The sequence below is a fragment of the Lithobates pipiens genome, unplaced genomic scaffold, assembly GCF_037356315.1.
Source record: "Lithobates pipiens isolate NorthernLeopardFrog02 unplaced genomic scaffold, aLitPip1_a1.2 Scaffold_19, whole genome shotgun sequence".
Classification (NCBI taxonomy): Eukaryota; Metazoa; Chordata; class Amphibia; order Anura; family Ranidae; genus Lithobates; species Lithobates pipiens.
The window spans coordinates 503,899,190-503,924,301 of record NW_027507764.1 but is presented as its reverse complement, the minus strand read 5'-3'; the positions used below and the strand labels follow the sequence as shown (position 1 = coordinate 503,924,301).

At 43.8% G+C, this 25,112-nt stretch overlaps 2 protein-coding genes across 3 annotated transcripts in view; one reads left to right on the top strand and one right to left on the bottom strand.

Moving 5' to 3' along the window:
- The window catches only part of POP1 (POP1 ribonuclease P/MRP subunit), a 35,006-nt gene extending 18,404 nt beyond the window's left edge, over positions 1-16,602 (bottom strand). For both annotated transcript variants that reach the window (XM_077493080.1, XM_077493081.1), the window contains exons 1-8: positions 16,441-16,602; positions 12,447-12,583; positions 12,252-12,347; positions 9,772-9,947; positions 8,311-8,559; positions 4,866-4,953; positions 3,880-4,067; positions 1,444-1,697 (exon numbers count right to left, since the gene is read on the bottom strand). In XM_077493080.1, the coding sequence (XP_077349206.1) occupies positions 1,444-1,697; positions 3,880-4,067; positions 4,866-4,953; positions 8,311-8,559; positions 9,772-9,947; positions 12,252-12,347; positions 12,447-12,570 (1,175 nt within the window). In that variant the 5' untranslated portion in view covers positions 12,571-12,583; positions 16,441-16,602. The remainder of the gene's footprint in view (positions 1-1,443; positions 1,698-3,879; positions 4,068-4,865; positions 4,954-8,310; positions 8,560-9,771; positions 9,948-12,251; positions 12,348-12,446; positions 12,584-16,440) is intronic.
- A 23-nt stretch (positions 16,603-16,625) lies between these two features.
- The window catches only part of RIDA (reactive intermediate imine deaminase A), a 42,653-nt gene continuing 34,166 nt past the window's right edge, over positions 16,626-25,112 (top strand). Inside the window, exon 1 of the mRNA XM_077493083.1 lies at positions 16,626-16,783. Coding sequence (XP_077349209.1) covers positions 16,719-16,783 — 65 coding nt within the window. The 5' untranslated portion in view covers positions 16,626-16,718. The remainder of the gene's footprint in view (positions 16,784-25,112) is intronic.

Genomic DNA, 25,112 nt, shown 5'->3' with positions numbered 1-25,112 from the left:
GGATAATAGACGATGCATACTAGCACATTATGACATTACTTTGCAGGGTACCAATAAAAAAAAAAAAAAAAATTTCAAGCGGTTTACTACTGCTTTAATATAGGGGGTGGTTGCTGGTGCCGAGGGTGTGTGGAGGCAACCAGGTGGCAGCACAGCCACCCAAATGCATCTGCCTGTCCATTTTACACACAATCCCAGTGGTTGCAGCAATCGGATTAGTGTGCGAATCCCCCACTGTCTCAGGTCTGTACGACGTACGGACCTGGCAGCTAAAGGCTTAAAGGGATTGTAAAGTCTGTTATTTTAAACTAAGGAAAAAAAAAAAAAAAATGTATAATATATATATATATATATATATATATATATATATATATATATATATATATATATATATATATATATATATATATATATATATATATATATATATATATATATATATATAGTTATACTTACCTCCTCTATGCAGTGGTTTTGCACAGAGCAGCCCAGATTCTCCTCTTCTTGGGTCCCTCGTTGGCACTCCTGGCCCCTCCCTCCTGTTGGGTGCCCCCACAGCAGCCAGCTTGCTATGGGGGAACCTGAGCCAAATCACAGCTCCTTGTGTCCATTAAGACATGAGACTGCAGCCTGGTCCCTTTTCTCTCAGAATAGAATGCATTAAGATAAAAAAAAAAAACAATAAAACATTCCGACTTTACAACCACTTTCAAATTTGTGAAAAAATAGCTGTTGGACTTCACAGGGACATATAAACACTGCCTGGTGCTCAGTAATGTGTGGGAGATTGGGTGAATTGAAGATCTGGAGGCTATATAGCCATCTGCAGAGTCATTCACAAGTAGGACAAGTCTACATAAACTTATTTAGGCAAAATAAAAATTTTGATATCAATTTGTCTTATGAGTGCTCTATTCATTCATTCCTATTCATGAGTTTCTAGTGGGAATAATTTATTCTGTAATTGCATAGGTGATAGAGGATAAACCAGAGATAAGGCTGGGAAGGACATACCACACAACAAACATGAATGATATCGAAGGCTCTATATGCATGGGCACTTACACCCATAGTCCATGAATAGGCCATGTCTAAGTATCTGGATATGCAATGGCAGCACATTCTTTTCTATGGGAACACTACGCATGCACAGCACAAATTAATTTGTTCCAATTTGAAAGTTGTGCAAGTGAGCGGCTCTGAATACACTTTGTGCGTTTGGGGCCACTCACTCACATGACTGTCCTATTGGAACGAGCTGCTGCATTCTCGTAGACATCAATGGGCTGCCTGCATGCAGCACCTGGTGTCTACAGCCACGTAAAGACCTGGCCCATTCATGGGCTACTGGTCTAAGTGTCTGTATGAATAAGACTTAATAGTCACATAAATCATGTAGCAATGGCAAAAACATGTTTTTATAAAATAAAAACAAACACATACCGAATTGTAATGGAAGTTTGGGTGGATGTCCACTGGTATGGGTCAGGACAGTCTCTTGTTCCGTCACCAATGATCTTTTTTACCGGCACAGCTTTCTCCCCTTCTTTATCCTGCATCTTCCTCTTCTTGCCCGCTTTTTTCACAGTTGCTGGTTTCTCCTCCTGGGGAGGATCAGCTGGCAGTGCTGGAATGTACACAGCATTATCTGGCCTGTCGTCACATACACAGACAAGTCTCAGTTCCTTCAATATGTCCTGATAAAAAAAATAAAACCATATAATCTGTTACCGTAAGACAAAGGTGCTCAACCCTTTGAAGAACAAGATCCACTTAAGTGATTTGGTTAACTGGTCACAGGCCACAATGAACTATGGGGTTTTTCCAGGCCCCAAGCTATAATTGCCTTTACTGTCCTGAGCCCCCATGAGGCTGCTTTCACACTGATGCACTGATGTTTACCCTCACCGTGGTTCTAGTGCAGTGCACCTGCAGCACTTTGCCAGACTTCTATTACATCTTGCTGGTGTGGTGCCCTTTCTGAAATTACACCAAAAAACCGGCATTCAGGAGTTTTGGTATGCTTTCAGAAAGCGCAAACACCCAGGTTTTATAGTAGAAGTCTAGGGCTTGCAGCTAACCCACAGGTGCACCCCATGGACCAGAGTGAAAGCTGGCTAATGACCCTTTTTTGGAAGTGCTCATATGCCCATTAAGTGCAGCGTATGTGATGTTTAATACACTGAACCTTTCTCTTCCAGCTTCTGCTGGCATTGCTCTCCAGGCTACTAGAAAGGTCCCAAGCGAAGTGCACTTGGATCACTCCGCTTGGGATAGGAGCCGATCCTACAAAGTCGTGTCGGCATATATGTGCCTCCAGCTCCCTCTGTGACCACCTTCTTCCTCTGTTGTCAGCAAGATTACCCACTCACTGTCACAACAGGGATCGGGGGTGGGGGTGCAGGGGCTGCTGCAACAGTAACATGTTAAGGGGAACTTATCCTTTAACTACTTAAGGACTGCCCCAAGCAGATATACTGTGGCAGGGCGGCACTCCTGCTTGAAAATATACCTGTGTGATTTCGTTCACACAGGGGTAGGGCCGCCGTCGACCCACTATGATTGGACACAGTGGGACCCACCAATCTTTGACAGGAGAGGCAGGACGACAGTCTGCCTTTGTAAACAAAGCAGACCACTGTTCTGTCAGAGAGGAAGATGAAGATGAAGATGTTGTATGTTCCAATGGGCACCTTTTGGGGGGAGGGGGCAGGATACCCGTCTTTGACAGGTATCCTGTTCCCACAGCCGTGAATATTAACGTCATCACTCGGCTCCCTCCTCCTCCCCCGTCGCCAGGCCAGAGGGGGAGAGGAGCAAAGCCTCGCACAGGCAAAGTAGGTTTCCCAGCGTGAAGTCGTAAGGCTACACTGCCGGGATCCCTTACCCCCAATGGTGGCGGCAGCACCCGAAAGCTCATGAAAACATCAGCTGCGGTACCAACATCGCTGGACTCCAGGACAGGTAAGTGTCCTATTATTAAAAGCCAGCAGCTGCAGTATGTGTAGCTACTGGCTTTTCATTTTTTGCAGTGGAGTGTGGACCTCGGCTTTAACCCTTTGATCACCCCTGTTAACTGGTCCCCAAAGTGTCTTAGTGTCCGATTTGTCTGCCGCAATCCTGCTAAAAATCGCTGATCACCGACATAACTAGTAAAAAAAGAAATAAAAATTCCATAAATCTATCCCATAGTTTGTATCAATATACGCTTATTGGGATTTTTTTTTTTTTTTTTTACCAACACGTAGCAGAATACATATTGGCCTAAATTGATGAGTTACATTTTTATTGGATAGGTTTTATAGCAGAAAGTAAAAAAAAAATTTTTTTTTTTTTCCAAAATTTACGGTCTTGTTTATGTAAAAAAAATAACCGCCAGATGTGATCAAATACCACCAAAAGAAAGCTCTATTTGTGGGGGAATTTTTTATTTGGGTACAACGTTGCACGACTGCACAATTGTCCGTTAAAATAGCGCAGTGCCGCATCACAAAAAATTCCCTGGTCACAAAGGGGGTAAACCTTGTAAAAGACTACATCCAGGGAGAGGCAGGAGACAAATTTCTCTAAAGGGATCTTTGGCTTTCTAATTCAATTAGGCTGCATTCACACCTGAGCGTTTCAAAGTCGCTCGTTTTTGCACAGGTCACCAATGTAAAAAAATAAATAAATAAAAATAAAAAAACACATGTAATCTGCCCCAAAGAAGCTCATGTCCTTGTTTCAGCTTAAAGCATTTTCAGGCATTTTACTTCAAGTGACAAAATGCTCAGATGTGAACAGGTGCCATTGAAATTAATGAAATTTTGCTTGTCAGGCGTTTTATGAGCTGCAAAAACGCTCAGGTGTGAATGCAGCCTTATAGAAACTTAACATTACCTGTTTCAGGGCAGGATGCATCCATATCCACAGCTGCCTTATCTCACATGATGACTCTGGGATAGATTTGGGTTTCCAGATGAAATCAACAGGTCCCAAAGCTTTATCAGGGTATTTATCAGCTTTGTATAGAACCAGAGAGCCCTGCCTCCTCCCAGACAGACAAGGCACAGCAGCAAAAGTTGGACCTGGAACAAACCGAAAACAGAACACTAAAACATATCTGCTAATGGTCAACCAGGTCTATTCTGGAGAGATGCATGGTCTCTTCCATTACAATGTGTACCCAACTAAAGGAATCTCTGCACTCATCTCATACACACAATGGCAAAACAGAACAAAGGGGAATGATTACATGCAAGTTACAGCCGGGAGATTGGGAGAACCAAACATTTCACATACAAGCAGTGAAGAATGAATAGTCTTGGAACACAATCGCCTCCCAAATCAGTGAGGAAAGCTGCAATACGTTTACCCCGACAGACTCAGATCAATGTAAAGAGGAGACAAAAATAAAGAACACAATGAAGGTTGCTTCCAGTGTACAGACCATGTTAAATCATAATGCATCTGTTTATTGCTAAAACCCAATTAAATCAAATGACATGTCATACTACACACACCATACACTGATCAGCCATAACTTTATGACCCCCCACCTAATGTTGAGTAGGTCCCCCCTTTTGCTACCAAAACAGCCCTGACCCATGGAGACATGGACTCCACTAGAAGGTATCCTGTGGTATCTGGCACCAAGCTGTTAGTAGCAGATCTTTTAAATCCTGTAGGTTGTAAGGCAATTACTCAGCATGGATTGGACTTGTTTTTCCAGCACAGCCCACAGATGCTCAATTGGATGGAGATCTGGAGACCAATTTCCAGATGCCATTGTAACAAGATAATCAATCAATATTCACTTAAGCTGTCAGTGGTCATAAAGTTATGGCTGCTATCAGTAAACCCGTCACACAGGCATCTGCACTCACCTGTTTCTATGCTGCAAAGCCTTGACAGGGCCTTCAGTACTTCTTCCCCTTTGCCCGTTACTTCAACACAGCAGAGGTAAGATAAGTCCTGTGGAAGAAAGATCAACAATTCAATGTCTAGAAAAACTCAAGGCAGCATTTCTTTAAACCAGCATTATTCATTTCATCACAAATGCAAGACAATCAATGGTTCCATTCAATATTCTAAGATAGTGTCGGCAAATACAAGCTGTTGCTAAAACTAGTATTCCAGATACTTCCTATTGTGTGAAGCCTCCAGTATGCAAATTATGACAGGAAATCCGACAGCAAGAATTATCTCAGTATGGAAGTTGCCTGCATGGAGTTGTTCTGTTTAAACCAACACAATACATTCAAGGTGCATCAAAACAAAAAATGTTCAATCTGTGAATAATTTAGGGCCCCGTGTACAACCTGAGCCAAAAATACAAAAGGCTTTACAGAGATTGCTCTGGTCATACACCTGTAAAGTTGCTTTAAAGTTAGGTTTTTAACCTTAATGCAGTCTCTGCAATAACCTTCAGTGTGCAGCTTCCCCGCTCAGTCCTACTAAATACTTACCCGAGTCCGATCTCGATCCAGCGCTGTGCCCGAGAGCAGCAGCTCCCTCTCCCCTCACTGGAGAGAGGGGGAGACATTGGCTCTTGCTGCTGTCAATCACAGCCTTGAAGGAGAGAGCAGAAGGTGGGGCTGAAGCGCATTTGTGTATGGACAGAGTGCAGCTCATGAGCGAGCCTGCATGAGTGCCCCCATAGCAAGTAGCTTGCTATGAGGAAACTCGGCGGGGGGACCCAGAAGTGTTGCAGGACCCCAGAAGAGGAGGATCTAGGCTGCTCTGTGCAAAACCATTACACAGATCAGGTAAGAATTTTTTTTTAATCAAAAATAAAATAAACACATTTACAAACTACTTTAAAAAATGACCACACGCACACTATACAGTCTGATTGTACAATTGACAAATATGAGGACACACCTAAACGCATTAAATGGGACAGCCTTAAGCCCTGGTTCACACTACTTCAGCATTTCAAAGAGGCTCTTGCACTGCAGATCAGTGCAATTTGCACCTCCAATTTCATTGTGGATTGCAACTTTGTTTAAACAGCTATGCCAGTCGCAATGAATTTGGCTAAAAGCCACGCAAGAACCGTTTTTTCAAAGTTGCTGCGACATGAGTCCCGGCAATTTAAACCGTTCCATTGCCGACAATGGGGTGTGACTTTACATGCAATTTGGAACTGACAAACCGCACCAGTGTGATCGGGGGCTAAAGGGAGAGATTGCACAATCAAATTGTATAGTCTATGGTCATCTTAATCCAGGTGCTCAGGACTGTAATCTCTCACACTGGCTGTACAATCAGAATGCACAGTGTATCGCTATCTTAAAGTGAGTACACCCCTCACATTTTTGTAAATATTCTCTTATATCTTTTCATGTGACAACACTGAATAAATGACACTTTACTACAATGTAAAGTAGTGAGTGTACAGCTTGTATAACAGTGTAAATTTGCTGTCACCTCAAAATAACTCAACACAGCCATTAATGTCTAAACCGCTGGCAACAAAAGTGAGTACATCCCTAAGGGAAAATGTCCAAATTGGGCCCAAAGTGTCAATATTTTGTGTGGCCACCATTATTTTACAGCACTGTCTTAACCCTCTTGGCATGGAGCTCACCAGAGCTTCACTGGTTGCCACTGGAGTCCTCTTCCACTCCTCCATGACGACATCATGGAGCTGGTGGATGTTGGAGACCAGTCTCCGAAGGGAGGAAATCATTCTCTGCTTCAGTATGTCACAATACATGTTGGCATTCATGGTTCGTTTGACGTAGTGTGCAGCGTATGGTCTGAGCACCGACAAGCTGACCCCCCATCACTTCAACCTCTGCAGCAATGCTGGTAGCACTCATATGTCAATTTCCCAAAGACAAACTCTGGATACCACGCCAAGTCTGTGCAATCAACTTCTTTGGTCGACCATGGCAAGGCCTGTTCTGAGTGGAACCTGTCCTGTTATACCGCTGTACGGTCGTGGCCACCGTGCTGCAGCTCAGTTTCAGGGTCTTGGCAATCTTATAGCCTAGGCCATCTTTATGTAGAGTAACAATTATTTTTTTTCAGATCCTCAGAGAGTTCTTTGCTATGAGGTGCCATATTGAACCTCCAGTATCCGGTATGACAGCGATAACACCAAATTTAACACACCAGTCACATTACACTGGGGAGGGAAAATAGCTAATTGGACCCAATTTGGACACGTTCACTTAGGGGTGTACACACTTTTGTTGCCAGCAGTTTCGACTGTGTTGAGTCATTTTGAGGGGACAGAAAATTTACACTGTTATACAAGCTGTACACTCACTACTTTACATTGTAGCAAAGTGCCATTTCTTCAGTGTTGTCAAATGAAAAAATATAATGAAATATTTACAAAAATGTGAGGGGTGTACTCATTTTTGTGAGCTACTGTAGGCGTTAAGAGATTGTAATAGCACACACCAGCAATAAATTCATACTGCTGCTTTATGCAGCATACTATTAAACCCTCATGCAGAGGGAAGGGAATGGGAAGATTTGAGTTTACCTATCAGACGGGTACCTTATATTATCTGTACAGTAAAATTTCAAGAAGAGCTCCAAAGAACTAAATACATACCATAGTTAAAATACACATATAAATTGTACAAAGGATTCGTAACTTGTTAGGATTAAACACATAAAACAAAGCCCTTTATTAACATTACCTTTGTACATCTACCTTAAAAAAACACCTACTACATTTCTCTTATTTGTTCCCTTTGGCTCGATTAAATATACAACTGAATGTGTGTAATTATATCTGTTCAGAAAGTGGGGCAATAAAAATAAAGGGGCTGCTCATCCAGCCACAAATCTTGTAAACTGGTAACTTCCTGTGCCCTCTACCTCTACACTCTCATCAGTTCCCTGCTATTCCTCTGGAATACAAAAAAGGGAGTTATGTTGTAGTCCTAACACACTTCCCATTCCTAGGGTGAGGATGCTGCCCAGTATGATATACAGGCGAAAATAAAGATAAAAAGAAAACTGAAAACAAATGCAGCCACCATCTCTAAGGGCCAATAAGCTGTAAAGCGATCAATGTTTGTAAAGTAAATTAATAATAATGCACAAGATTGGCACACTGTTTCTTCCTTCTTGTCATTAGCATTTACTGGCATGAGACAAGTATACACGAAAGTAAAGCTGAAGTAAAATCAGCAGGTTTGGTTGCAGCCAGTGATTGAAGCCGGAGGGTCAGAATGACAGTCAGGCAGATGGCACATTCAGGGGTGGTGAGTAATGGAAATCTACCATGGAGAATTCTGTGATGAATGGAGAAGGTGGAGGTATCCAATGATTATAGACAGGTAAACCCTATAGGAGAGGCTTTACCTGAAGTAGGCAGTGATTGGACATGGCTCGGTAACAGGCTCTGTAGCTCTTCATTGTAGGCCGTTCTGCTAAGTAATAGCCCCATTTCTTCACCATGTGGAAGCGCTTTGTGAACCAAATGTGAGTTTCCAGCCAGATATTCTTCCTCTGCCTGCGATTAAACTCCAACTGAAGGTTCCCATGGCGCCTCCGAGCTTTGCGACACTTGCTTTTAGATTGTTCTTTCTTCTGGTGCACAGTTTTTTCCATCTGCAGATTACAACAGGGGAGATTTACTAAAAACTGAGCACACAGAATGTAGTGCACAGAAATCAATCTGCTACTAGATTTTGTCAAAGCTTAAAGTGTAATGACACTTTCATAGGGATAAAAAATAGCAAATAAAGAAAAAAAATAATATAGCGTATACAATTGCAACACAAGTTATATTGGATTTGAATGTTCTTAGAAACTAGCTTTCCTTTTCAATCTGCAGCTCTGTCATTGCATTGCCTTTTCATAAAATATGGCTACCTGGAGGTGTTCTGTACACAGAATGTGTACAGAACACCCAGCAGAAACAATTTCCTGCGTGTGAGATTCGCTCATCAATTTTCCCAGAAGTCTGCCTAAGATACAAGTCAGATTTCAGGCATCCCCTGCTACAAAAATGTCATTTTTGGCGAGATATTGCCAATAGGAAATCACGTCTAAAAGGGATGCAGGCCCAGCAGCTTTCCTCATTAGTGCCCTGCAGGTGAAACACTGATAATTGTAAAACCACGCCCAATAGACTCACATTCCCCCATGGACAGAGAAACACAAGGTAGTGATCTGCAAAAAAAGTTTGTTAAAATCCTTGTAATGTACATACATCACCCAGAGGAGAATGTTTTTTCTCTACAAAAGTGGAGTAAAGTTTTAAAGTAGAAGTGAATAAAAATTTTTTTTTATAAAATTTATATATATACATACACATATATATATATATATATATATATATATATATATATATAAAATCTCCTATAGGGGATTATTATTAAAATTGAAAGAAAGTCATAACTTTGGGATATCCCTAGAAAAATAACAGAGGAAATCTTCCAATCGGGATACTAGTTCTATAGCTCACGTCACATAGCCAGGCCGAGTTCGGGAAGGATCAAGACCATATGGTCGGGATCTGCCCAGAACCCTGGACCGGCACCCGGCTTAGCCTCTCAGCAGAGGCCGCTGAGAGCCTGAGCAAGCCAACCCCACCCCATCCACAGCACAGAGCTCTAGTGAGCCGGTGACTCACAGGTACCAGCACTCTGCTCACAGAGCTGCAAGGACTGAGCGATCAGTTGCATTTGGATCTTGGATCTCAATCTTGGAGCCGGAACGATGCTGCATCCAGCTAGGCAAGTACGATTCCAAAAAATAAAATCCCATACTGCTCTTTTAAAGAAGGCAGAACAAGTGCCACTGAACAGAAGAGCCTACCTCTCTCTTAGCAATCTCCCGCAGCCTTCTGGGTAACCGCTTAATGTCATGTCCCATGGCACGTCGTCGCATGTGGCGGGGCAAAGACTGAAACACCAAAGAGTTGGAAGATTTCTGAGACACGGCCTTCAACATGGCATTTATTTCTGCTGCTCTGGCCTGAGCAAACATTGATGCTAGAATACAAAGCAAAAGGAATACAATTAAATATACACACACACACACACTTTCATTACAGCCAATACAGGTTTGTCCATCTGTATACAGGCTATATACAATATCACATATTGATTATCAGCTTTGTCTGACCTAACAGGAACCATTACAAACACATGTAAGCTTATTGTTAAAATAACACTTCTGTCCTGCCATCAGTTGCCGGTGTGTGTTCCATATAGTGCAGGGTGAATGCAGCTTGGCTATAGAAGTTCAGAGTTCAATAAAACCTATAGCGTCCATTTCTGTAAATTGGTGTTCAGTTTATAAATGCCACAGAACTGAATTACAGCATAGAAGAGAGAAGGGAAAGCTGCAACTCCAGTTTAAAAGCTTTGAAAATGCAAAGTTTACCTTTTGGAAAAGTGTAATAAATGCCCCTACATAAAAAAAAAAAAAAATTTATATATATATATATATATATATATATATATATATAAAAATAAATAAGCAGCCTTTATTACATTTTGCATTGTAACCTGCAGGGCATTGCAACCATAAGCGCATTGTGCCTGCTGTATGGTTTATATCCAAGCTCCAGGTCCGTACAGAGGTGCGGACCTTCTACTATTAGGCTGGAGAAAGTAATAGATGGACTATGATTGCAGTGAAGTCACCACTTATGCTCCATTGAGATCCGTGCACCCCTCTGCCATGGTGAAAGATGGGAATTGTAGTCTGTCCAGATCCCTGTAAATGTATGATGTGACTAAAGACAGAGACATGTACAGCTGCACTAAATCCAAAAATCAACAGGATGCTCCAGAGAGAAGCACCTATGAATCAGGTAAATGGGGAGGGGGTGGGTGTTCGGGAACGCTATTATGTTTCTACTTATACCCTAGGTATGGTTATAACATGAAATATGTTTGAAAAAATGGACTAAGCCTTTAAAGCAACTCAACTGGGAGTTATAACCTAAAAAGCCTGCAACATAAGCTATCGATACTCACCTGTCCTGCTACCCTAACCACTTAAAACTGCTACGATGGAGAGAAATTTTCTTAAAGATTTTCACAATCCAGAATACTACTGAATGTGTCAGGTGTTGCTTCCCAGATGAAAGTCAAGGCTATCAGCCACGATATCACTACAGGGCAAAGTATTCAGTTAGAGGACAGTGGAAAAAACTAGAGTGCACATCGGGTAACACTGGCATCCAACATTCCTAGAAGTGTGCTGGATGCTCAAGGACAAGTTCACCTTTTGACAAAAATAAATAATAGGATGCAGGCAAAAGAATGGGCATTATTTTTTGTTTTGGGATAACCAATGCCATGCAGGCCTTCTGCAAATCTGTCAGTGTACCAATACATTCTGACAGGAAGGCTCAATGGACTACCACAGCGCCCACAGCACTATAGTAGCTCATTGAAAAACTACAAGTGGACAGCCACTAAGGCTGCCAGACCTTTTCGTTTTCCATTCACAGAGAACTGAATAAGTGATGCGGCCGGGTGGGGAGAATATTCTGTCACAGCAGGTGTGTGGGGGGTTGTGGGTCCGTTCGCAACAAGTTACATCCTGAATATGGGTGTTATAGACCCCTTTCACACTGAGGCAGTTTTCAGGCATTTTAGAGCTAGAAATAGCGCCTAAAAACTGCTCTCATTTATTACAATGGTGCTTTCACACCCGGGAAGAGCGTTCAGAAAAGTCCTGCAAGCAGCATCTTTGGGGTGGTTTTTGGGAGTGCTGTATACATCGCTCCCAAAACGCCTCTGCCCATTGCAATGAATGGGCAGCGCTTCTTAAGCACTGCAACACAGGAGTTTTGAAACCATTTTTTGGGGTTAAAAGCTCCCCACTAGCAGCCAAAAAGCAGCGCTAAAATGATCAGTGCTTTACCGTTAATGGCCAGAGCTTTCAGTGTAAGAGCAGCCTAACATGTAACATTTTATGAAAGGTGAACTTATCCTTTAAGCAAGTGTTAACAGGATAGTCAAGTATTATTGTTTGCTTGTCAGGACAGGAGAGTATCAATCAACTGTTTTGCAGGAGATAATGTTTTTAGCTTTTAAAGGCTAGGTTTTTTTTTTCCGAACATGCAACACATTCCAGCTCCTTCCATCTCTCCCCTGGAGTGGAGTGCAGGAGTGGGACAGCAGGTGGGGGTTCCCTCTATCAGAACACAATAGCTCAGAGGGTAGATCACTGTACTAACACATCATTAGTACAGGACCTCCTTGTGGTACACATGGTAAGTGCCAGGCTTTAATTCTAATTCCGTAGTCAATAAATAGCTCTTTACAGTAAACATTTACCTGTAATATATTTAGGGATCTGAGGTCCTTCATTGAAGTCCCCTCTTCCTCGGCCTCCAGTGTGTGGTCCTCTCTGCTGCTGCCCAGAGGTGCCGCCTAAGGAAAATGCATGACATGTGACAAGTTGACAAGGCTCTTTGGTAATCTAACATTAGGTGACATTCTCACATATGCAGTTCATGGGTCCAGTTTTACCTCTTTGCTGCGGAAAATATCCCCGTCCATAACCCTGGGGTGTCCTATCACTCTGATCGAAGCTCACGTTGGAGGGCTGATTTCTCATCCGTCTGGCATATTTTTTTTCTTTTGCATTAGACATTGTGGATGAAATACTGAAAGAAAACAAATCATCAGAGGCTGGAGTGGTGCATACAGCCTGTGAAATCTTTCCCTTGGTTTCTCATTCATGTTTCAAAAACTCACATTAGGATATGGAAAGGGATGATTACAGATACTTCTACACCATGTCATGAGCAAGTACAAAAGATAAAAATCAAAGTTATTCAACCAGCCAATTACAACAGAAAGAAAGGCACCTTGAAGTGTAGAAGTTAAAAACTATTTAATACCCCCAGCAGGATTTAAAACACTTACAGGATCAGGAGATACAGAAAGCATATCATCAAAGTGCAGGTGATCCAGCATCAGGAGAGTCCCCGGGATATTAGAAGACTCCAAGGACTGTTCATGTGTTGCGGCAGAAGCTCTAATGAACTCACCGGCAGAATGTCCAAGATCCTGGGGATACCGGTGGAGGTCACATAGTCCGAGTCTAAAGGAACAAGAGTCCCGGAAGTGACAGGACCCAGCGTGGACCATATCCAGCTTGCAGCCATAAGAAAGGGACGCGTTTTGAAACTCTAATTGGTTCCTTTATCAATCTATGACTACCAATATACCAATGCATAATTTATACTCTCTGGGCTGGCTGTGGGCGGGAACAAGCACAAAGAGAAAAAGGAGATGGGGAAGCATGTATAGCGATCTCTCAAGGTGGTGAAAGCATTAGAAATCAAATAAAAATAAATAAAACATAGTCTAAACACATATAACATCTAACTTGGCAAATAATTAACCAATCTAAAAGATAAAGTTCTCAAAAAAAAAAAAGGGGGGGGGGGCAATATTGATAGAATGGGTAAAATGACAAGTGGAGGAAAATGTTAATATTAAATTTATATATATATATATATATACACACACACACATAAATGGAGATGATAAAACATGCAAGCACATACACTGTGCATACTCCAAAAGATATAGGTCAGCATCTGCGAGCAAATAAAAAAATCACAAATAAAAAAAATCATTGCTTTCAAAAAGAGAGCAAGGTTTAAAAGTAAATGCATTTAGACCTTGCTCTCTTTTTAAAAGCAATGTTTTTTTTTATTTGAGACTGACTGACTTATTTACTCATTCATTCCATCTCCTTTATTTTAGCTATTTTTTGATGCATCCCACACCTGATGATTGGCTGAAATCGCCATGAAACGCGTAGAGTCCATACTCAGGGATGTCAAGTCAAGCTTGCTACAATCATGAATTTCTTTTATTATAATTATATTTATTAGGATAAACATTGTTCACCTGTTCTGTATATCCATTCAATTTTTTAATTGTGATTGCTTTTACCAATTAGGTCTATTATATACATTAAAGCAGAGCTCCACCCTAAAGTGGAGCTTCCGCTCATTGGAACCCTCCCCCCCTCCGGTGCCACAATTGGCACCTTTCAGGGGGGAGGGGGGTGCAGGTACCTGTACAGTACAGGCATCTGCACCCACTTCTGGCATAGATATCCGCAGAATCTACGCCCCTTTCCGCAGGTCCCCCGCTGTCTGCTGGGAAACACAGGGATCCCAGAGATAGCGGGGACCATCCTTATTGCGCAGCGCGACTCGCGCATGCGCAGTAGGGAACCAGGAAATGAAGTCGCAAGGCTCCACTTCCTGATTCCCATAGCCAAGATGGCGGCAGCAGCACCCGAGAGACGATCGAGATTGGCTTCGGGTGCCGACATCGCGGGCGCACTGGGCGGGTAAGTGTCCTCATTTTAAAAGTCAGCAGCTGCAGTATTTGTAGCTGCTGGCTTTAAAAAAAAAAAAAAAAAAAAAAAAACGCGGAACTCCCGCTTTAAATATGTCAATATGATTATTACTACAATTATGCTTTTTGCATGATCTATGTAATTATATATATATTAATTTAGTATTTGTATTTCATTTATTAGACTGATTAGCAACTCTCTATGGTTATACAGACTTTCCCCGCAGGGACAGTGACATTCAATTACATTTTAGGTATCCTAGACCATTTCAAATACATATCCATGCCTCATTTAAAGTCCCACAACCCACTTTCATCATTTCCTTAATATAGGGATGGAGGCATGCTTATGTTGCACTGGGGTCTAAACAAGTCACGCGCTTTTTTTATTATCTGATCCTGTAAGTGTTTTTAATCCTGCTGGGGATAATAGTTTAAAAACTTCTACACTTAGAGGCACCTGTCTTTCTGCTTGTGAGACCGCTTCTATCTGTAAGTTGCAGCCCTAAGTGTTAAAGATTTATCATCATTATTACCACCACCAGACCCCTGCTTTATATAGACATTGTCTGCTCAGTTCTGAAGTTCAGAGCGCCCTTTTATATATAAACATTGTGCCAGCCAATTACAGCGAGTCCCAATATAAACCTGCCAGATTCCACTTGCCCGATTCTAATATGGAGTATACATTAAAACAAAACGTCACTCTTGGAAGATATGGATATATCCATCTCTTTCTTGTTCAATGACAAAAAAACCTGGAAGCTGATTGGTTTCTATGCAGAGCTGCACCAGATTTTATACTCTCCAGTCTTATTAAATCTCCCCCTAATCTGTGTGTCCCTATTGCCATTATAGCAGCGATTTCTGGCACTCTCATGTAATACATCTCCAGCCTATGACCGGCTCCCAAAGAATGTCCCCAGTCTCCAACAACTCTCGTATCATCTCCGCGGTCTCCAGTTTCATGTCTACATCCTCCCGCCCTCTCCGTCATCATGGCCGCTGCCTCCCGCCCTCGCCGCTATCACGGCCGCATCCTCCCACACCTGTCACAACCGCATCCTCCTGCCCTCGCCCCTGTCGTGGCCTCCCGCCCTCGCCCCTGTCGTGGCCTCCCGCCAGTCGCGGCCGCATCCTCCCGCTCCTGTCACGGCCGCATCCTCGCACACCTGTCACGGCCGCATCCTTCCGCCCTCACCCGTCGTGGCCTCCCGCCCCCGCCGCTCCTGTCACGGCCGCATCCTCCCACCCTCGCCCCTGTCGTGGCCTCCCGCCGCCGCATCCTCCCCCTTGTCACGGCCACAGCCTCCACCCCGTCACGGCCGCAGCCTCCAGCTCCTGCCACGGCCGCAGCCTCCAGCTCCTGCCACGGCCGCAGCCTCCAGCTCCTGCCACGGCCTCCAGCCCCCTGCCACGGCCGCAGCCTCCAGCCCCCTGCCACGGCCGCCAGCCCCCTGCCACGGCCGCCAGCCCCCTGCCACGGCCGCAGCCTCCAGCCCTCCCGCCCTCCCCCCCCTGTCATTTAGAGCTACTGTTGCCTATACAATTGGGAGGACAAGCCTAAACATTGAACTCATTTCCTATCAAATCAGGCTGCTGCATTGCATAGTGTATAGCCAGCTATTACATACCTCCCAACTTTTTGAGATGGGAATGAGGGACATCTATTAGCAAAGGTATGTAGTCATAGGACACGCCCCCTGCCACACCCCTTAAAAGGAGAATTGTAGAAAAATGATTGGGTGAACCAAGTGTTTTTTTTTTACCATACTATTCCTTTATATTGGATATAGAAACTTACAAATGCAGCAATTTAGAAATGAGATTAAAGGTTTGGCACAAATGAGGAAAGAGGGACATTGTTCTAATTGAGGAACAGAACCTCCAAATCAGGGACAGTTGGGAGCTATGGGATTGTAAAGGCCTGTGTGTGACTGGATAGAAACCGATTAGATTGCATTGGTTTCTCCTTGTATTAAAGTGTTGATAAATGTAAATGAGATTGTACGATCAGACTGTAGTGTGTATGTCTATCCTAGGACACACAAACAGATATCACCCATAACTGAACACATTAGTACACAGTGATGGGCCGGTGTGCGGTGTACAGCAATGTTTGTATAGGAAAAGTCCATACCAGGCCCAGCTCCGCTACTCCTCTCCTGTCTCTCCTCACCCGGAACAGCCCGGACCTCACTATACACCTCACACGTGGGAGAGCCACCGTGCGTTCCACGCCTCTCTCTAGATCTGCAGCGAGGAAGCTTATTGGTGGATGAGGAGGTCTCGTGACAACATATGAACGTTTCCCCGCACAGCAGAGTTGTATACCGCGCATGCGCACAACCCATGTGCTGCTGGCAGCTGTGCACAGAGGGGAGGTGCAGGTGAAAGTTTGCTGGGTTGTTGTCAGTCATGGCTTCTATCGTCAGGAAGATTATCTGCAGCGCCAAGGCTCCATCTGCTATAGGACCGTACAGGTAGGAGAATGCAACATGACTGTATATTCTATAGAAGGAGAGGAGTGCTTGAGACCTCTTCGCTGCATTGTGGCTGTGTATATGTATGTACACACACACACCTGTGCAAAAGTCTTTGGCGGGTGTGAAAAAAATGCTGTAAATTAGGAATGCTTTTGGAAATAGAAGTTTTATTAGTTTATTGTTATTAAAGCGGTTCTGCACCTTTAAAAAAAAATATTAAAAGCCAGCAGCTACAAATATTGCAGCTGCTGACTTTTAATAAATGGACACTTACCTGTCCCAGGGTCCAGCGATGTCGGCGGCAGATGACGAGCGATCGCTCAACTCTCTGCTGCCACCGCCGCCATCCTCTGTCAGGGAATCGGGAAGTGAAGTGTTGCGACTTCACTGCCCCGGTTCCCTACTGCGCATGTGCGAGTTGCGCTGCGCACCTCTGCTGGTCCCCGCTGTGTCCTGGGAACTGTATGTTTCCCAGAACACAACAGGGGGGGCGGGGCATCTGCGGCAGTCTTGTCCCGGATTATCCAGGTAACTGCACCCCCCTCCCCCCTGAAAGGTGCCGATTGTGGCACCGGAGGGGGGGGGGAGAGATCAGATGAGCGGAACTTCCACTTCAGGGTGGAGAACCGCTTTAATTAACAAAATGGAAAGTAAATGAACAGAAGAGAAATCAAATCGATAGTTGGTGTGACCGCCCTTTGCCTTCAAACTGCATCGCTTCCTCTAGGTACACTTACAGTCTTTGAAGGAACTTGGCAGGTAGGTTGTTCCAAACATCTTGGAGAACTATGCACAGATCCTCTGTGGATGTAAGCTGCCTCACATCCTCCTGTCTCTTCATGTAATCCCAGACAGACTCGATCAGGGCTCTCTGGGGGCCAAACCATCACTTCCAGGACTCCTTGTTCTTCTTTACACTAAAGATAATTCTTAAAGGGGAGTTCCACCCAAAAATTGAACTTCTGCTTTAAGTGCAGGTGACCCCCTGACATGCCACATTTGGAATGTCATTTTTTTTGGGGGGGGGGATAACCTCTTCCAGCTCCCGCTTCCTCCCCGTGCTCCGCAATGCTGGAAGGAAGTTCACCTCCCTATCAGCAATCATCTGGGACACGTCACAGGTCCTAGATGATTGCCCGGCCTGTTACAGCGTGCAGTGCGTGCCAGGCTGTGAAGCCACAGCCGGGTGCCCACAGTGACAATGCCAGCGCCACAGAGAGGAGGCAGAGAGGAGGCAGAGAGGAGCGAGGCTTTGTACACCCGCCTTGCTGGACCATGGGACAGGTGAGTGTCTGATTAATAAAAGTCAGCAGCTACAAAAAGAGAGAGACTTTTCTATGGGTGGAACTCCACTTTAATGACGTTGGCTGTATGTTTGGGGTTGTTGTCCTGCTGCAGAATACATTTGGGGCCAATCACACGCCTCCATGATAAGACATGAAGGATAATTATCTGTATTTCTTAGCATTGAGGACACCATTGATCCTGACCAAATCTCCAACTTCATTTGCAGCTCCAAACTTGCAAGGAACCTGCAAAATGCTTCACTGTTGCCTGCATCGCATACTAGCAAAATACTTACCTTAGATCAAAGCTGTTGCAGCGGTCCCCATACAACCCTGTGACTGGCGACACGTCTCCCGGATTTATTTCCGGATTTGCGGGCTCTGGCGCTGTGATTGGCCTGAGCCGCGATGACATCACTCCCACACACGCACGCCCGCCGGTCACGGCACAGGCACTTTAGAAACAGCACGATCAAACCCTTTCTTCAGTGTGGCGATGACGTTGGCACAAGCATATATGGTAAATATCTACTAAATCGTGCAGTTTTAGGAGATATTTCCAGTACCTACTGGTAAGTCTTATTATAGGCTTAACTATTAGGTACAAGTGGTGTAACAGGGTTTACAGCCACTTTAAAGAGGTAGAGAATTCCACTTTGTGACTTTTTTTTTTTTTTGCCTACAGGTAAGAACATAATAGGGCTTACTTGTAGGTAAAATTAATATCTTACCCAGATATTCACCCTGGGTGCCGCCAGTGACCTCACGGGAGCATGCTCTCCGAAGCTCAGGTGTACCATGCTGGAACTTCAGAGCACAATGCTGGAACCAGGGGCTCCCACAGGCATGTGAACACGGAAGGAAGACCGGAGGAAGATGGAAGCCCTGGGTGACAATGCACCACTGGAGGGCTTCATTCTAAGCAGGGTGGATTTGATTTAAATCACTAGTAAAAAGCCGTTTATTTAAATCATCACTTTTAAAGAGCAACTGCCATGTCTGTCTTCTGACCCACTGTTGACTCACCAACAGTCCAATTCACTTTAACGGGATTACTGGTGATGCGGCAGTGATTCAACAAGGTGAGGGATGTGGTGGCAGCAGGTTAGTGGATGCCCGCTAACGGGCGCTAGCGCTGCCATGGTGGATCTGAAATGACAGGTGCTCTTCAAATATAAGGACTTATTCTTGCTGGTAGTTAGAATCTTTAATATTTGCAAACAAAATGAAGGTTTCCTATTTAGAATAATAAGCTGTCAGGTTAGTAAAACAGCGACATCAGAACCAATTCAATCATACAGTTTGTAGTGTACATAGATTTGCGATACAATGGGATAAAGGAATATTCCTAAACAGGGTTTTATCTCATGGTTACTGTGACATTGTGTGAATGCATCAATGCAGTGCATGTTATCTCAGCTTGCAGAGCTTGGATTCATTGAATGAGGTTACCAAAAAATGTAAATATTGCAGAATATACAGCCTCATGCCACAAAACTAAGCTCCATTTCATGCTGAATATACTAAATTATTGATGTAGAAAAACAGGAATGTAACTGTGCTGGAAAAAACAAATAAACTACAAACCGCAGCAGCAAACAGTGCGATAACACAGAATGTAAGTAAAATTTAAAAAGCTGCGCTATAAATTATGTACAATTTTATGTCCATAAAACCCCCATGGTGCCAGGAAGGTCAGAAGAAATATAAATATGAATGTTATAGCCACTGGCTGTAAACACCACAGTGCACATGCATGAACTTCAAAAAAGTGCCCGATCATTGCAGATGTAAATTGCGCTTACCAGATGGCAAGCATTAAAGGCAATTGGCTTAACCCAGCCTAGGCCTTTAAGCTTACAGATGTCCACAACAGATGTAAACTGGGTAAAGTTGTATACTACGTCCGTCCCAATGTCCATGCACTCTCATGAATTGCTCAGCAAAAAGAGAAGGACTATCATGGTGTAGTATGTTCAATACATACAATAGTAAATGTATTCATTAAAAGTTGCACTTACAGTTAGGTAGTAGTAAAATGCATGTAAAAGAAAGTGCCGGCATACACAGACTGAGCCTGTCCTCCTACTCGAATGGCATGGTGAAACGTAGTGACTTCCTCCAGACGCGTTTCATCAGACGTGTTTCATCAGACGTTTTCATTGGAGATCTTTTGATGACGAAACGCGTCTGCAGGAAGGCACGTAGTGACGTCGCCATGCCATTCGAGTAGGACAGGCTCCGTCTGTATGCCGGCCGGCACATTTTTTTACATGCATTTTACTACTACCTAACTATAAGTGCAACTTTTAATGAATAAATTTACTAAGTATTGAACATACTACAGCATGGTAGTCCTTCTCTTTTTCCTGAGCAATTCATGAGAGTGCATGGACATTGGGACGGACGTAGTATACAGCTTTACCCAGTTTACATCTGTGTTGTGGACATCTGCAAGCTTAAAGGCCCAGGCTGGGTTAAACCAATTGCCTTTAATGCTTGCCATCTGGTAAGCGCAATTTACATCTGCGGTGATCGGGCACTTTTTTGAAGTTCATGCATGTGCACTGTGGTGTTTACAGCCAGTGGCTATAACATTCATATTTATATTTCTTCTGAAACTTCCTGGCACCATGGGGTTTTATGGACATAATTGTACATAATTTATAGCGCAGATTTTTTAATTATTAATGTATCTTCAATAGAAAACTATATTTAGATACTATTACTCCAAAAGCATTTTATTAAAATACATTTGATAAAAATAAAATTTTTTAATAAGATTTAAATTTTGTTTTTTAAATCATTAATTTTTATCCATCCTGATTCTAAGGTAAGTATTTCATAATGCGCTAGTATGCGATGTTGTTCTGTTGTATGCTGTTCTGAGGTACAGGAAACAGCACTGGGGAGAAAAACCGAGCTGAGGCTACAAGAAAATGGCCGCCAGCCGTCCTTGTATAGAAAAAAAGAACAGGGAAAATGGCTGCTGAACTCTGAGAAAATGGCTGCCGACCATGCTTCTCACAGAGGCTAACAGAAAATGGCCTACGATGTACTGTACGCAGAAAGTACACAGAAAATGGCGGCAGTCAGTGCTATGGTGGCAGCACATGCAGAGCCCACAGACACCAGCAGAGAGACAGATGACAGCACAGGGACACAGACCCCTGGCGCAGCCCCCAATCAAGGAGCAGAGCCCCCCGGAGGACCCCTGGCCCAGGTACACACACCGCACTACAGCCCAATCATATAGCATCCCCCGGGGGGGACAGGGAGAGGGGAAAGGGAGGAGAGGGACCCCCTAATCGACCTCCCAGGGAATGCCCAGCTGCTCTGTCCTGCCAAGGCAAGGAGAGCTGTACTTGCCACCCGGACAAGCAGGAGGCATCCCATCACAGACCCACACCCGAGCAGTACGGGGTGGCTGTGGGCTATGGCACACTGTGACAAAGACATCCGTAGTCCGGTCGTGTGTGCCCCGGAGCATGTAGCTCACTGGCCGCCCCTGGAGCCTGAGGAGCATGTTGTGGCCGACCCAGCACGTAGCTAGGGTCTGCACACGCTTGATGGCCAGGCTGAGAAGACTACAAGGATCTAGATTATCCAGCCTGTCACCCAGCCGGCTGTTGATAAAAGATCACAGGATCTTAAAATCCTGCACAAAAGGCAAAAATCCAGAAAAAAATCCCCAGGACCGATGGTCCCGCAGGGAGCCTAGGTCCTTCTCCTTCACACAGGAAGCAGGCTGAGGGGTTATTGCCAGAGGGACTGCCCCCTGGGCTTGGCTGTACAGTTCTCTTGTTTTTCACATGTATTACATGTTTTGCCTAGTCCTCTCCTGAAGGTGGTGTAATAACCCTGCGGTCAAGAAGAACAATACAGGAAAAAATGGACTTTGTAGGCACCAATTATAAAAAAATTACATAATTATTTATTAAACATATAACAATACAAAAGATCACATTTAAAAATGTATTTTGCAATAAAATAATCCTTATCATAATAAGCTCCCGAAGAAGCATTTAATTGCAAAACATGTAGAGCGCTTTTTCTTGCATACCACGTTTTGATTGCAGGATTACAATGATGTTCTATGTCATGCACTTTTTGTCCTACGGAGTTGTCAGTTTTGCATTTTTTTTTTATTTATTTTTTTTTATTTTTTTTTTTTTTTATTGCAAAATACATTTTTAAAACTGACAACTCTCTAGGACATCATTGTAATCCTGCAATCAAAACGTGGTATGCAAGAAAAAGCACTCTACATGTTTCACAATAAAATGCTTCTTCGGGAGCTTATTATGATGAGGATTATTTTATTGCAAAATACATTTTTAAATGTGATCTTTTGTATTGTTATATGTTTAATAAATAATTATGTAATTTTTTATAACTGGTGCCTACAAAGTCCATTTTTTTATTTTTTATTTTTTTTTCTGTATTGTTCTTCTATTCAAAATTGATTTGTAGGACGCGGCACTATTTTATCAATAAGACTTTCACAGTGCCATCCTGTGATGGAGCCTTGGTAAACTTTGATGCAACCCTACGGTCAAGATCAATGGAGTTGTGTCCGTCGATGAACTTCAGAGAAAGGGATTTTACAGTGAGTACAAAAATCCTATATATATATATATATATATATATATATATATATATATATATATATATATATATATATATATATATATATATATAATATATAAAAAAATTATTTTTTCTTTAACCACTTAAGGACCAAGCCTCTTTTTGAGATTTGTTTACAAGTTAAAAACACGTTTTTTTGCTAGAAAATTACTTAGAACCCCCAAGCATTATACATTTTTTTTTTTTTTTTTTTTTTAACTAACACCCTAGAGAATAAAATGACGGTCGTTGCAATACTTTCTGTCACACAGTATTTGCACAGTGGTCTTACAAGTGCACTTTTTTGGGAAAATTAAAAAAATAAGACCACAGTAAAGTTAGCCCAATTTCTCTTTCGTTCATTGACGGACACAGCATTTAAATCTCGACCTTAGGGTTATATCGCCACCTTCAGGAGAGGACTAGGCAGAACACAACAAGACAGCACTGCCCAGGGGGTGTTCCTACTGGCTATAACCCCTCACTCTGCTTCCAACAGCTCAGTTTTTTTTTTTTTTTTTTCTGCCTAGTCTAGGAGAAAGACCTGGGGACCAATGGTCCTTGGAATTTATTCTTTTTTGCTGTTTTGATTCCTGTGATCTACAATCAACAGCCGGGCTGGATGACAGGCTGAATAATATAGATCCTTGTAGTCTCCCCAGCCTGGCCATCAAGCACGTGCAGACCCTAGCTACACTCTGGGTCGGCCGCAACATGCCCAGTTCTGGTCCAGGGATGGCCGGTGAGCTATATGCTCCAGGGCACACATATGACCGGGCTACTGCTGTCCGAGTCACATGTTCCGTGGCAGACAGCCACCCCGTACTGCTCGGTGATGGGTCTGTCTGTGGAGGTGCGTCCAGCAGTCCCTGCAGGAGGGGTAAGTATGGCTCCACCTGTTTAGGCAGGCTGGACCAGCTGGGCATTCCCTGGGAGGTCGAGTAGGGGAGTCTCTCCCTCTCCCTGTCTTTTTTTCCCTCCTCCCCATGCTAAGGGGCCGCTGTGTGACTGGGCTTAGGGGGTGCGGAGCACGTACCTGGCCGGGGGTCCTCTGGGTCCTGGCAGGGGGCTGCGCTGGGCGGTTGGTGGTCCACTCACTTTTGCCCCGTTTTTTTTCCTTTTCTGGGGTGTCACCGCCATGTGGGGGGACTGGTAGCCGTGGGAGTCGCGGCCATTTTCCTGGACTCCGGTGGCCATTTTCCTGATGTTTACAGACACTTTTTGCTGAGGCGGCAATTTTCTGGTAGCCTCAGGTCTGTTGTGCTCTATTGCTGGGCAGCTGGTTTACACTGGTACAGCGTGAAAAACGTACACAGGACACCTCGTGGCAGACTAAGGACAGAGCAGATGGCGGCAGCACCTGGGTCAGGGTGGTGAGTCCTGCGGGGGCTCCTCAGTCTGTGGCAGCTAGGAGGGTGTACATTTGCTATTGCTTGCCTTCGGTCCCTAAGGGTGACAGGCGAGCGCTTCTTCAGGCACCTCTGTTTTAGCAACCGGTTCCACTGCACTGGTGGTGCCTATGGACACTCTGTCAGCGGTCCTGGAATCATTTGTTAAAAGATTGTGCATGGCCTTAAGTATGTCTGTGATGCGGCCCTGGATACGTCCCCTTGCTTTCTAGAGCTTCGCTATCGGTGGTGGTGCTGCGTTGCTTGATTTGGCTTAAATGCTGGTCTGCGGACCAGGCATCTAAGAAAGTGCTTCTGGATTTGCCTTTCCAAGGTGAGAGGCTATTTGGAGCCTCCCTGGATGACATTATTAAGAATGTTACGGGGGGAAAGAGTACTTTGCTCCCACAGTCCAGAAAGGGTAAGGAGCCGCACCACAGGCAAGGGCCCTCCTTTTCCGCTCGGAAGCGGATTTTTCGTCCGCCCGGGTCGGCAGGTAAGCATTCCTAGTCCAACAAGGTGCCCGCTGACATTCAATTACAATATGACTTCTTTCGCAATTGTATATGCTTAACACAAACCGCACCAAAAACACACCTCCCCATTGAAATGCATCGAAAACTCAGGAAGAACATATCAATATTGCACCTGTTGTGTTTTTTTTTTTTTTTTTTTTTTATGCAGTTTTTGAATCTCATGACCTATGTAAAATCACTGCAAAAACGCATGCGTTTTCCTCATCATTATCTACACTTTTTTTTTTCTCTCATCGACAAAATGCAGATAACCTCATTTTCACCCAATATGTTTTGGCCCATCTGTAGTAACCGGTGCTTGAGTGATTACATTTAGGCAGCAAGGATGAGCTACAGGAGCCTTTAGCCTCCCATTGCTTTTGCTGGGCCTTCTTTCCACCGCTCATCACCTGCCACCCCCCGGACACAGTCCCACTCACAAGTGTGAATGTGGTCTTATTCATTGCAGTGTACCAGTTTTAAGATATGGTGGTGGCATTAAAAATAA